This window comes from Camelina sativa, chromosome 3 (assembly GCF_030686135.1).
Source record: "Camelina sativa cultivar CO46 ecotype springtype chromosome 3, ASM3068613v1".
NCBI classification, from domain to species: Eukaryota; Viridiplantae; Streptophyta; class Magnoliopsida; order Brassicales; family Brassicaceae; genus Camelina; species Camelina sativa.
Genome location: NC_141882.1, coordinates 7,046,380 through 7,060,010, shown reverse-complemented (window position 1 = coordinate 7,060,010; position 13,631 = coordinate 7,046,380). Strand labels below are relative to the sequence as shown.

Genomic DNA, 13,631 nt, shown 5'->3' with positions numbered 1-13,631 from the left:
AAATTGAAAAATACACAAAATTTCTGCATAACTAGTCTCGTTCCGAGATATATGAATACAGAAAAAAGAGCAACTTATATTTATTGACATTAAAAAGCGATGTATTGTAAGTGTAAACAAGAGGATAAATCAACTCTTTGCCCAATTTCCAAAAAATTATATATATTTGTGAAACAGAAAGAGTATACAGTACTGTTATACCTACTTAAATTCTAATAAAAATCCCAGTAAATTTCACAAGCTCTGTATTATATTACTCCTTCCGTTTCATAATATAGGATATTTAGAGAAGTATTTTTGTTTTATAATATAGGATGTTTCCAACTTTCAATGCAACTTTTAGATTAAATTTATATTTTATATTATGCAAACTTGTTTATGATTGATTAAACTTTTTAAAAGTAATTATTTCTTAATATGCGTATTTTCACTAAAACATCTTATATTTTGAAACGGATGGAATATCTTTTTTACCATCCACTAAAAAGTAACACGCACCATCCAGCTAAAACATCTGTGTGACATTGGTATCAGAACAAGAATTTCAACAAGTCCAGATTTTTTTTTGGGTTAAGGAAACCAAGTAAAATTATACTACTACAACTTGTCAGTATCAGTTTATTGGTTTATTATATAAAGGAAAATAAAAATAAATTATGAGATTTTGGATTTTGGTAGATCTTTTTTATTCGAATGCTACACGAATAAGACGTCTTTGTGAATTTCGGCCCATGAATCAATCCACATGCTCCATCTACCACCGTCCATTTTTTTTTTTTTTTTTTTTATGTTTTCCAGTTTCCATAATTAGTAATGTTAATAGTTTAGTAGGGTGCTAGATAGACAGCAATAAGACACGAGTTTAATAAAAAAAAAAAAATCAATTTCTATAAATATGAATGTTACATTTAATTGAGAAGCCAACTACCATCGATCACTACCTTAAGCTAGCTCGTGATTAGTGAAGAGAAAACCCATGGTAGGGAAGAAGCAAAGACAACACATTTCACAGGTTTTTGCCCTCCTGATCTTTTCGACACTTGTAAGAACCACTCTCTATGTTTGTTTTTTTTGTAAATTGTCTGATGTGATCTTACGTTTGAGCGAAATGGAGATACTTGCCTCCATTAGTTAGTCAAAAATTTCAAATTAATTAGTCCGTTTGTTCCCATTTAGCATTAGCCATAGCATATCAGTCTGGTTTTTGCAAGTTCAATTAATAACTGACCTGGACTTAGCATTTCTAGTCAGTCCAAGTTCAGAGACAAAAAATCTGGGGTCCCATAGGAATTAAGAAAATAACACTATAATTTACATAATATCATTAACTATAAAATAAAATAAAAATAAATTAAAAAAAAAATTTACTTGAAAAACATAGTAATGTAATATCTTAAAAAAAGAACTAACAAATTATGTAAATTTTTACATTTTTTCTACAAAAGTTACTCAATTTTTGCATATATTTACACTAAATATAAATACATAACATATATATAACAAAAAAAGGGCTCTTAGAAATTGGGGGTCAATTCAAAAGTTTCACGTCAATGCCCTTAGGTTCGGCTCTGCCCTAGGTTTTGAGCAATGGTGATATCTTTCGTGGATGTGGATGAACCAATAGCCAATATTGTTCTCCTCATCATGATGTGGCTCTTCATTTCATTTCTTGTCATATCATATTTCCAAAAGACTAGATACCCCAAGAAGATCCAAGAGGTTCTCTTCTACTGGTATATTACCGAAGCTTTTTGATAACATTTTGCGAGTTATATAACTTGTGTTGTTTCAGGTTCATTGACTTGGATGACTTGGCTAGATTCCTTCCGTAAAACGATGCTTTGGCAACTTTGAGCATTTCAAAAGGAACATCAAACAGTATCTTCCCTTGGTCCAAATAAAATTAGTTTAAAAAGAAATGAAGATAAACGATATATCCATTTTGGTAGCTAAGATTGTTTATTTAAATTATGGTATAAATATTTATCATAAAAAACAAGAGAATTGCAACAAAAATTAAATAATGAGTATTATGCAAATAGGCAATTTTCCGTCTCATTGGCTCGTTTGAGATAATTTTTTCTTGACAAAAAAAAGAGTATTATACAAATGTTATGCATATATTATGCAAATCTTATGCAAAACATATGCAAAAAGAGTAAAGTTATTTTGGATTCAGCTTGTTAAAATTAGTACTTACAAAATAGTCTTTGTGTTGCAGGTATTGTACAGGGAGATACAATTAAGAAGGTGGGATGAGTAAGACGTTTGATGGAATCAAAGGACCTAGCGAGGCTAAATTTAGCATATTTGGTAAACATTGTTCACGGGCAGGTGGATATTTTATCTACTGTTTAGTTAAAAGAAAAAAAAACTTATCTACGATTGCATCAACGGCCAGTGCCGTTGTAAAAACAATCCAGGTCTCTTCTAATATTGTACGCACTAGAAAGAAACAATGAGCTCCAATAATAATAACAATGAGCTCCAACTAAAGTGAATAATAAAGTGAATAAGCCATTCTAGTTGTTGTATTTTGGTCCGGGTTCTAAAAGCTGTTCTACCAACACTTTGGTTGATCATGATTTAATATAGTGGGTTTTGGGTGGGAAAAAAAAAGTGAAGAATAATAAAAATCTGTTCACTTTTATTATGGATGTTGTTTATTTTATTCTATTTGTCTCGCACAATATGGACTACTTGTTTATTCAGACTCTGATTTACATTACAATTATCATCAGAGCTGCTGACTTTTTTTTTTTTTTGGTCAAGGTTTGGGATAAGTTTTTGTTTAAACAAAATCAAATTGTTAACCAAAAAAAAAATTACTCAGATAGTTTGCATAAATTCTATATAGGTTTATTTTAGTTGAATTGGACGGCATACCTGTGATACAAATACTTGAACAACAAACACATGTTAAAGTTGAAATATGGTGATTCATCTTGTCAAAATTTTAACTTGACCAACATATGACAAATGTCTGTTTATAAATTAATATATATTTTAAATGGCAGGTTCGCCCAAACAAACTATAAGTTAGTTATTTTGGGGGGGGGGGGGGGAGGAATAATCGTGAGTAGCAATCTCTCGATATTAAACGCGCCGGAGGAGCGAACTCGACGAACCCAATTAGGCTTTAATCTCAAAGTTACAACTGCCCTAATTCTTCCGCCGGATTCTCACTGAAAGTTTTGTTCGCCGATCAATTTTATGTCAGGATTCCGACATCAACTAGTCTTCCTCCTCCTGCTTCTACTCTCCGTCTCCTTGTCGCCGGTTAGGTGAGCGATACAAATCTTAGGGCTTCCTTCGTATGAATAACACAATTGAAATGGATCTGCGATTTGGGGTTTCAATCCAATTGATTAACAGCTCTCTCTCTCTCTCTCTCTCTCTCTCTCTCTCTCTGAATCTAAATGATTAGTGATTCCCGGATGAGTCTCGTAGATGTTAATAAGTTCAATCCAATTGTATTTCATTGTTTGAACTTGTTGTGGTAATCGATGTTTGATGTGCTAAAACCCCTCTGTTTAGGTGTTTAGGTAGTGAGGAGAGAACATTGGCTATGATTAAGCCAGATGGAGTCTCTGGTAACTACAGCGACGATATCAAAAGGATTATAGTGGAGGCTAGTTTCAATATCGTCACGGAGATGCTTACTCAGCTGGACAAGGACACAGCTTCTGCGTTTTACCACGAGCACTCATCAAGGAGCTTTTTTCACGATCTTGTTACCTACATGACGTTGGTAATTTCTTTTTTTGCTCAATCTCTGCTGCTTTGTCTGCGTTTGCTAATGTTTGTGAACTGTTTCTTTGAAACCAAGTGGTCCGGTGTTGGTGATGGTATTAGAGAAGCCAAACGCTGTTTCTCATTGGCGTGGTATGATCGGGCCAACAGATGCCCAAAAGGCTAAGATATCTCACCCTCACAGGTTTGCTTTTTTCCCCTAAAACACACTTGGCTCCCCCCCCCCCACCGATGATGCTCTGAGACTTGCTTGATTCTTCTTGTATTACTTGACTTTGCAAACCCGATCTTGAGGCTAAGATGTATATAGTCGTAAGCTGTGTCATCTGAAACCGTTCTCTCTGACTTGTTATGAATCTTTGTTAGGTTGCTCTCTGATCCTGTTTACTATATGGTCTTGTCTTGTTCTTGCAGCATCAGAGCATTATGTGGTAAGGACTCACAAAGAAATTGTGTGCATGGCTCGGATTCAACATCATCAGCTGAACGAGAGATCAACTTTTTCTTCAAGGATGTAGTTCCAGGTCACCCATCTTGCTTCTTAAACTCTGTCTCCTTCTTTTCGATTTCGTATTATTTGTTATGATCACTGACCTACCAAAACCCATTGTAATGCCAGGTGACATTGCTTCACAGCATGACGAACTATAAGAGAGACCAATACAGGTTCTTTAACCCCCATTGTCTGTTGTAATCTTGTAACTGTTGGTTTTATCAGTCTATGATTTGGATTTGGATCTAGCAAATGATTAAGACTAGTGAAAATATCCATATAATTCATAATTGTATCAAATTTTTTTGGAAAGAGGGCTATCATTTCACCCAATTTTTAATCATTGACACATCAGGATAATGTACATAAAGCCAAAGCCGAAGCTTTATGCATAGCTCAGGCCTGGCCCAAGTAAGTTGGGAAATAGGAATACTGTATGTGCAAAGAAGGCGTAGTGGTTGTAGTCAAACTCAATCTGATAAAACTTGTTAGACTTACTATATAATAAACAAATTTTGAAAAGAAAATGGTATAACAAAATTTAGAATGGAAGTAAAAGAGAGAGAGAAAATAAAATACTGTATGTGCAAAGAAGGCGTAGTGGTTGTAGTCAAACTCAATCTGATAAAACTTGTTAGACTTACTATATATAATAAACAAATTTTGAAAAGAAAAGGGTATAACAAAATTGAGAATGGAAGTAAGAGGGGAAAAAAGCCAAAAAATATTGAATCTATTTTTTATTTGACGTTTAATATTTAGTTTTTTTTGTTGGAAGAATAATATCCAAATTAATAAAAATGTGTCATTTAATATCTCAAAAATTAAATGTTGTCATTTTCCTACTTACGATTTCTTAACAAAAAATAAATTACAGTTTTATCTCTATTCATTTCTATTATTTATTAATTTATAAATAACATTAAAAATTATTTTTAAATTTTTACATAAAAAATGTAATTGTTAATATTTAGTGTCTAGTCCATTTTAACTACTATGCTGCATTGAACTGAAACAGTGTAACAATACCAACTCCAAAATTCGGTCACTATGCCTCCCTTGTATTTTTGTTTTCCACTACACATTCAGTTAAAATTTACTTTAACAACATAATTTTTGTTTAATTCGAATAATCATAACTATTTTATTCTTTATTACTTGTTGGTACTTAACTGATTAGGATATAAGTAATCCTGACGAATTGCGTGACGATTGAGCATCCCATTAACAACATAATATATTTCATTCCAGCAACCTAATTTAAAGAAATACATATATATATGGTTCTAAAATGGAGTAAAACAAAAGAATTTAGATGCTTATATAACACGTGTACTGTTTGAAAATCACAAAGACAACTTAAGAACTCCCTAGATTTTGTGTTTAATCACAATTCACAAGAGTTTAGGCAACGTCTTAACTGTATGATCCACATATTAATCACTGTTTAAAGTGGTCCCTAATCCTAATCCTTGTCCCAATGTCCTACTTTTTCTTAATTTAACTTCATTTTAAAATCAATCCTGTGTGCGTGTCAGTGTTCTGTCGCTACAAACATTCGGATTAATGTTTAGTTTTACTTTATAGTTACTTAGTCTCGATCTTTTTTATAATGATATTCCACTTCTTACGTAATTTATCGACTAGTTTTTAAGATCGTATTCAGAAGAAGGTAGCCGAGCAAGTTGAAGTAAAAGACAAAATTTCATGGAGACCAAGAAGCTATCCAATGATGTTACTTCATACGGTAACCTGCAGCAATTTTCTATATATTGGAGTTTGCTGATCATTTTATATTTTTATTTTACTTACATGTTATCTTGTAAGCAAGTTGAAAGACTTTTTGACTGATCCATATATAGGTCATAGGTGGGATGAATTTCTCTTATCATGGCTATTGCGTTATCAAAATAATTGCAAACTGAAACCATTTGCAAACTACATAAAAGTTACTGGTCTGTCTAAAAGAAATAAAAACTACAGTATATAAGATCCATCACTGTATGTGTTCATGAACAGATCGAAAAAGAAAATCAAAACTACAAGTGACTAGTTCATATATATAATAAAAACTACAAGTGACTAAGTCTAATGCAGTATATATTAGTTCATCATCAGACAACCTTGTTTAAACATATGGGTGTATATATGTGTTCAATAAATATCAATTCAAACTCATATAGTTTTGCTTAGTGTGAGTTTTAACTTGTAATAAACCAAAAAAAACACATATCGAATGCCTTAATATCTCTACTAAACAAATACAAACGGCAAACCCCTTAGAAACCTTTAAGAGAATGTGCTCCTAAACCATTCAACTGTCACAAGGAAGTTTATAATACCTTGGGTTTATCATATCTTAAAATCATACTAGCTAGCTGTACAGTTTGTTGACTATTGCCCATTGGGAATAACAAATCTTAACATCATATCGTATATTCATATGCTTAATTTGCAGATTATAATTGTTAACAGTATAAGAAACCACAAATCCGAAGCTCCCTAAAACTAAGAAAATCTTATATCTCTTGGATTTGTTGCTTTGTTTGATAGGTGATTCTTGTCTAGCAGATACGTATTGAGACAGACTGATATTTTATAAATGATTTTATCCACCTACTACTACTCTCATCTAAGTATAAAAATATGCAATGGCATTTGAAAGTCAACCCGACCTCTTTGGGTAAAGGGCTAGACAACAGAAGAAGATTGCCAAAATAGCCTCTGTTCTCGGACACGTGTACATATACTTTTCTCTTTTACATCTGTATACTACTATACTCTATTAATTTGCCATTTACGTTGATATTATTATGTGGCAATCCTTAATTGGATGAGTTTACGTGATTGGGAATGTGTGGTGGGGGTTCACCAAGTTTCCTTTATCTGCAAAAAAAATAAAAATAAGCGTCAGTGCTCTTTCATAATTTCACTTTCCATCTGTCTACTGTCGAGTGTGTGTACTAGTCTACTACTACTTCTCAACTCTTTTTCCGCACGTGAAAATGTATAAGTTGATTCGTTTGAGATATATACATTTGATTGAGAGCTAATTCGAGAGTAAAAAAAGAACCCACCGTGTAATTTCTACTTTTTACGTAATTTTTTTAAGCTCCATGCAGATTTTGAGTGACGATTTAGCTAGTAATGGATCATATAACTGATGATTCTCAGTATATAGTATGGTTTAATTTAGGGATATTTATGTAAGCACAAGTTTGAAAAGTTAATACATATAGGACACTTGCCCTAAACAACTATAGGGCACATTCCCTTATATAAAAAAGAGTTAAGAGTTAAGGGGACATCAACACGAGCGCTCTTCTTGGATTTTCGTTATTTGGTTCGCTCTTTCTTTCTGACTCTTTTCCTTTTGGTTTTCTTTGAAAATAACATATATAGAGCTATAATTATATTTACAATTTCAATAATTTTCCCCCATATTATCTAACACTATAGTGGATACATAATTGGTGAGCAATAATACATTTCAATAGTCGATCTTCCAAAACTTGGATTTAACCGGCTTGTCTCTATTGTCTATATTTGACGTTTAATCTGTATATGTATGAGTTATGACGACAATGAATTGACACAAAAATTTATAAGTCTAGGTTAAATGCATTTTTCCACATCCAATATCAGCGCATATGTAATTCGAGGGTTAAAATTTAATTAACTTAAGAAATGATAGATACTAGGATGCAAATATGTAATATATGAGACTTATAAAACCGAATTGACATGATGAGACGATATAAATAAATCTAAGAACTTTAGGATCATATAACATTATCTAGATGTATTGTATCGATATATAATAAAAGTGCAAAAAGAAGAAAAGAGCAAATTAAAAAGGCTCTAAAATAAATACATACAAAAGTCTTCTGGACCATGGTTACAAGTATTTAAAGAAGTGAATTTCCTTCGTCACAAGAATTTGTTTTTTCTTTGTTATTTTGAAATTAGTACAACTTTCGGTAATTACGATATTTTTTTCTTTTATTATTTTGCATATGCCCATATTATTAACGCTGGAAATAGGAATGTGCATAGAAACACACCTTTATATCGGATCACAAAAAAAAATGATAGTCAAAAATGTGGGATACTATATAATCACAAGTTCGTATAAATTATATATAACAAAATTCATGATCGAACCCTCTCCGTGTCACCATAGTAACCATTCAATGTTATGCATTTCTAGGGATTCAATTTCTCGTTCTTAGAACTTGCGACTGGTACAACAGATCAAAATTTAGTCTATATGTCGTTAAGGGTGGCTCCACGGTGTATGAACCGAGATTAATGGCGTGACGTTCTCTCCCATGCACGGGGGTTTATTATTAACTAAGTTTTTTGGGCGTTAAACTTTAAAGAATGTTAATACCAGTACAAATATTAATCAACGGGCCATAGAAGAATGTTGGTGGACTCGTTGGTTACGTTGGGATATGCGCATTAATATGAGTTTGTGAGTTGTATAAAGAAGCAACTATGAACTAACATCTGAACACAAGATTACAAAAACAGTTTAAAAGTTTTTAATTTTTTACTTAAAATTCTCTCTTTTAAGTAGTCAAAGTTTGGAACTTGAACACCATCAAATTCATCAATTTACTCCAACTTGTCTAAAAATCTTATCTTTTTTATCTCTATTATAATCAATCTTGATTCATCAATAACTCGAGTTCATACACATATACATTGATCTCTCTCTTACAGACAATTGTCAAAACAGAATTAAAAAAAAAAAAAAAACATGAAGGTTAGTTTTACTATCATTTGCGTTTAGCTAGTTAGATGATATCTATCCAGTAGGTTTCACTGACTTTTATTTCTCAGATGATGTCTAAAGTGTTTTCATCTGACTTTTGTTTTCAGTTCTTCGGGTGGATGCAAACCAAGCTTAATGTGGATCATAACAGACCAAGCACTTCCTCTGCTTCTTCTCGTAAGTTTTACTTTTCATAAAATCTTAACTTCTAGATTTATTGTCTACTAGGGATATGTGCAAGCAATGCCCCAAGATTCTTGTCTGGTAGAACTTGCTTGTCTTAGATCTCGTTTGGGACCTTATTTTGACAAGATTCTTGTCTTAACATCTTCAATTTTACTGGTCCTCTGAAATTATTTTGATGTCTTGAATCTTGTCTTTTAGATCATGTGAAGCAAGAGCCAAGAGAGGAGTTTAACGACTGGCCTAACGCGCTGCTAGCTATTGGAACATTCGGTACAACAAGCAACAGAATGAGCGAAAACGAGGGGAAGAGCGTTGTTCATGAAGAGGTTGAAACGGAAAAGAAGTGTACCACACAAGCCGAGCAAGAAGAAGAGCCTTCTTCTTCTGACGATCTTGAAGATTTCACTCCCGAGGAGGTCGGAAAGCTCCAGAAAGAGTTGATGAAGCTCTTGTCAAGAACAAAGAAAAGGAAGTCTGATGTGAATAGAGAACTCATGAAAAATCTTCCTTTGGATAGATTCTTGAACTGTCCATCGAGTTTAGAAGTCGATAGGCGAATCAGCAATGCGCTTAGCGCTGTTGTGGATTTGTCAGAGGAGAAGGGGGAAGATATGGAGCGAACGATTAACGTTATTCTAGGTAGATGCAAAGAGATATCAATAGAGAGTAAGAAGAATAATAAGAAGAGAGACATAAGCAAGACCTCTGCCTCCTATCTTTTCAAGAAGATCTTTGTCTGCGCAGATGGGTTTTCTACAGCCCCAAAACCTAGCTTGAGAGACACGCTTCAAGAATCAAGAATGGAGAAGGTAAACAACTGAGTGATGAATTTAAAATATATATAAATTTTTAACTCAGCCTAATTAGTGAGAAAAATCAAATCACAGTTATTGAAGATGATGATACATAAGAAGATTAATGCTCAAGCCTCCTCGAAACCAACATCATCGACGACAAAGAGATGCTTACGAGACAAGAAACAGCTCTCACTAAAGAGTGAAGAAGAAGAAGAAGAAGAAACCAACGAAAGAAGAAGTAGTAGCGACGGATATAAATGGGTCAAAACAGACTCTGACTGTGAGTTTTCATCAGATCCTCATTACATTTCAATAACACTCAAAAACAAATTAACAACTGATTCGATCTTTCTTTTGATGACAGTTATAGTTCTTGAAATCTGATCCAACCTTCGTATTTTAAGCTCTTGCAAAATCTTTTCCAAGTACAGGTAATTAAGTCACGACAGTAGAATCTGTTAATTAAGCTTCGACGTTTCTCTTTTTTCAAGAACTCATGAAAGATATTCTATCATTATATGCAGATACATCATCTTCTCGAGAAAATTCAAAAGAAATAATGAAATGAGTCTTTCATTTCTGAGGAAATTTTTGGGTGCATCTGCAGATTAAGCCTTGGGCTTTTAGAATGTTTTAACTTCTATTTTTGCATGATTAGATCTGTGGGCATTTGGGTCCATAGAACTAAACATGTTCTTGAAATTAAATTGCATACATGCGTGCGTGTGATTTGTGTAATTTTAAGGTGGATAACCTCAGCTTATAAAGATTATTATTTTTTATTCTTTGTGTCTTTCGGTTCACTTTTTTTTTTTGTAAAAGACAAGTCAAAATCTAGAGATGAATAAAATTTCCCTCTCGTTTTTTCCTTCATTGTGTATTAGTCCCACGATAGAAATAAATTAGCTTTTGCTATTTTTTTTTTGGTCAACCATTGGGCCACAACCATTGGACCACAACCATTGGGCCACAACCATTGGACCACAACCATTGGGCCACAACTGACTAGTCCATTAGTAAGAATAATTAATATATATTATTGTAAAAAGAAATCAGGTTAAAACTAAAAAAAAATAGCTAAATTAGAAAAGGATATATATTCATTTACGTCAACTGGATAAATGTATTCCCAACACACAAATTAGGAAATTAATCAGCGATATAAATCAAAAGGTTAACGAATATCGAACATTTCAAAGAAATATGATTGTTTTTTCGTAGCCTTTTTGAAATACGAATCCTTTGCTTACTTTATTTTTATAAGTTGTTGTTGTTAGCCCAAAATCAATGTGAAGTTTCCGCCAAGCCCATATGGTTATTTACGTCTTATAAATTTTATTTTTCTTCTTTTGGGTCGTGACATTCATATTGTGTATATGCAAACATTTTTTTGTTAAAGACAAAAAAAAATATTTAGTTGTAAGTTTGTAACTTGTAGTCTTACATAAAGAGAACTTACTGTAGATAAGAGGGAAATGCCAGATTCTCCGATAGAGATTAATTTAGTAAAACGTCACAGATACAAATATTCTACCAAAACCATAAGCTAATCTTAAGTTTAGTGATATGATATGTTGGAATATTACAACGATCAGAGAAAAAGAAATGCTAAGAAAAGTGGAATATTGAATGAGAGGCTGGTATCTATGACGTTTTCGGTTAGCTTTCATTTTTTTTTTTTTTTATAATTATTGTTACCAAGAATATATGTCACTTTCAAAAGGACCCATTCTTTACCCTATTTTAATTCCAAACGTTTTTTTTTCCCTCAAAACACACCAGCCACTTGGCCTGCGCACCTCAACTAGTAGTGGAGTATGGATAACGAGTTACACCAAACGGTTTGGTCCAATCCGGTTCGACAATTATTGGTTCGATAAGCCGATCGCTCGGTTTGATCCACAATCCGACATCGTTTTAGTCCAATCGACAGCAACAACACATAATAATAATAGATTATAGTCACATCTAAACTTTTTCTTGTAGTATCATTTTCCCGAACACGTTTTTCATTGTTGTTGTTGGAACAAGTCGTAGTATTGAAGCAACCAACGTAAGGAATGATGATTGTTGCGTCCGTGAAAGGGGCAGTTCGGCCAATTGATTTTAGGGTCAATTGCAGTTATACCCACTTTGAATCAAAGTTCGTACAATTACACCCACTTTGGATGGAAGGTGTACTTTTGGATGTGTTTTGCATATGTGGCATGTTTTTTTGGACAATTTTAATCTTGTATTTGGTTTGGAGTAAAAACAAAAAATAGTGAAGGATAGTTTTTTTTAATCGATTATTTCTCTTTCTCTCTCCCTCTTCTGTTCTCTTTACTATTACTTTTTTTTTGTCACTTTAATTAGTTATTATCAAAAACTTATCTAATTATTTTTATACAATAAATTATGATTTTATATTTTCGACATTTGAAGATCCATATTACTATATTTTAGATGAACTACTCTACATTAGGATACAACGACAACATCAAATTCATATGTTCATGGTCATGTGGATACCAATAGAATTTGTGGGTTCTAAAGATTTAGGGAATATGATACAATCCCAACATCAAATCTATATGTTCATTGTCATGTGGATACCAATAAAATTTGTGAGCTCTAGAGATTTAAGGTTTAGTATACAACGACAACATCAAATCGATATGTTTATGGTTATGTGGATACCAATAGAATTTGCGGGTACTAGAGATTTAGGGTTCTAAGATACAACGACAACATCAAATCCATATGTTCATGGTCATGTGGATATCAATAGAATTTGTAGGTACTAGTAACACATGATCATAAATGTGTGTATTAGTAATACATCAAAGTTTCTTATCAAACCCATAACACATGACCATAAATGTGGTACTATCAACACATCAAATCCATATATTTGTAGTCATGTGGATACCGACCGAATTTGCAAGTTATAGATATTTAGGGTTTAGGATACAATGACAACATCAAATCCATATATTCATGGTCATGTGGATACCAATAGAATTTGTGGGTAATGGTAACAAATTAAAATTCCTTAAAACTTATCCAAATAAATAACTACTTATGAATTCAATATTTTGTTAATCCATTATGCATCTAATTTAAGCTTAAAGTATATGGACAAATAGCCTATTTCATATTGAAATTTTAATTAAATAAATTCATTAATTTCTCAATTATTTAATTAATTTAGTTTGGACTTATAAATTGTTGATTTGACTATGAAGAACAATTCAATTGTATTTGATTTATATTAGTCTCATAATTTTTTTTTTTTTTTTTTTGTGGAAAGATAAATATTGAAAACTGCAAAAAATGTTTATTTACAAGTTTCTTAACTTTTTTTTTGTGAACAACTAAACTTACTAAACTTAAACATAGTAATTAAAATAAAAAAACAAATGTTAAAGAACCAAAATATTAAAAGAGAAAGAAATAATAGAGGGAGAAATGAGAAAGAAAAAGAAAAAGTAAAAAGTGAATGTTAGTTTAGTTGGAGGGTGTAAATTGTAATTTGACATAAAAAAGATATAGTGGTAGTAGAAAGTGGATAAAAGTGCGTGTATTAATAGTTTAGGGAAAAGTGGATAAAAGTGCAAAATTCTCTTGATTTTACGAGTAT

The 13,631-nt window shown here is 32.3% G+C and overlaps 2 protein-coding genes across 5 annotated transcripts; both read left to right on the top strand.

Moving 5' to 3' along the window:
- Nucleotides 1–3,001: 3,001 nt before the first annotated feature.
- LOC104775851 (putative nucleoside diphosphate kinase 5) lies at nucleotides 3,002–4,579 on the top strand. Of its 4 annotated transcripts, none has more exons than XM_010499785.3 (5): nucleotides 3,002–3,284; nucleotides 3,538–3,747; nucleotides 3,830–3,937; nucleotides 4,168–4,277; nucleotides 4,373–4,579. In XM_010499785.3, the coding sequence occupies exons 1-5, from the start codon at nucleotides 3,214–3,216 to the stop codon at nucleotides 4,402–4,404; spliced, it is 531 nt and encodes a 176-aa protein (XP_010498087.1). In that variant the 5' UTR covers nucleotides 3,002–3,213; the 3' UTR covers nucleotides 4,405–4,579. The 4 variants fall into 4 exon arrangements, with proteins under 4 accessions (XP_010498087.1, XP_010498088.1, XP_087356459.1 ...); XM_010499786.2 differs by having other exon boundaries at nucleotides 3,022–3,284; nucleotides 3,546–3,747; XM_087500333.1 differs by having other exon boundaries at nucleotides 3,030–3,284; nucleotides 4,120–4,277.
- A 4,475-nt stretch (nucleotides 4,580–9,054) lies between these two features.
- Nucleotides 9,055–10,790, top strand: LOC104775850 (protein LAZY 2-like). The gene is made up of 5 exons (XM_019239782.2): nucleotides 9,055–9,203; nucleotides 9,411–10,021; nucleotides 10,100–10,289; nucleotides 10,374–10,440; nucleotides 10,534–10,790. The coding sequence occupies exons 1-4, from the start codon at nucleotides 9,095–9,097 to the stop codon at nucleotides 10,391–10,393; spliced, it is 930 nt and encodes a 309-aa protein (XP_019095327.2). The 5' UTR covers nucleotides 9,055–9,094; the 3' UTR covers nucleotides 10,394–10,440; nucleotides 10,534–10,790.
- Nucleotides 10,791–13,631: the final 2,841 nt, after the last annotated feature.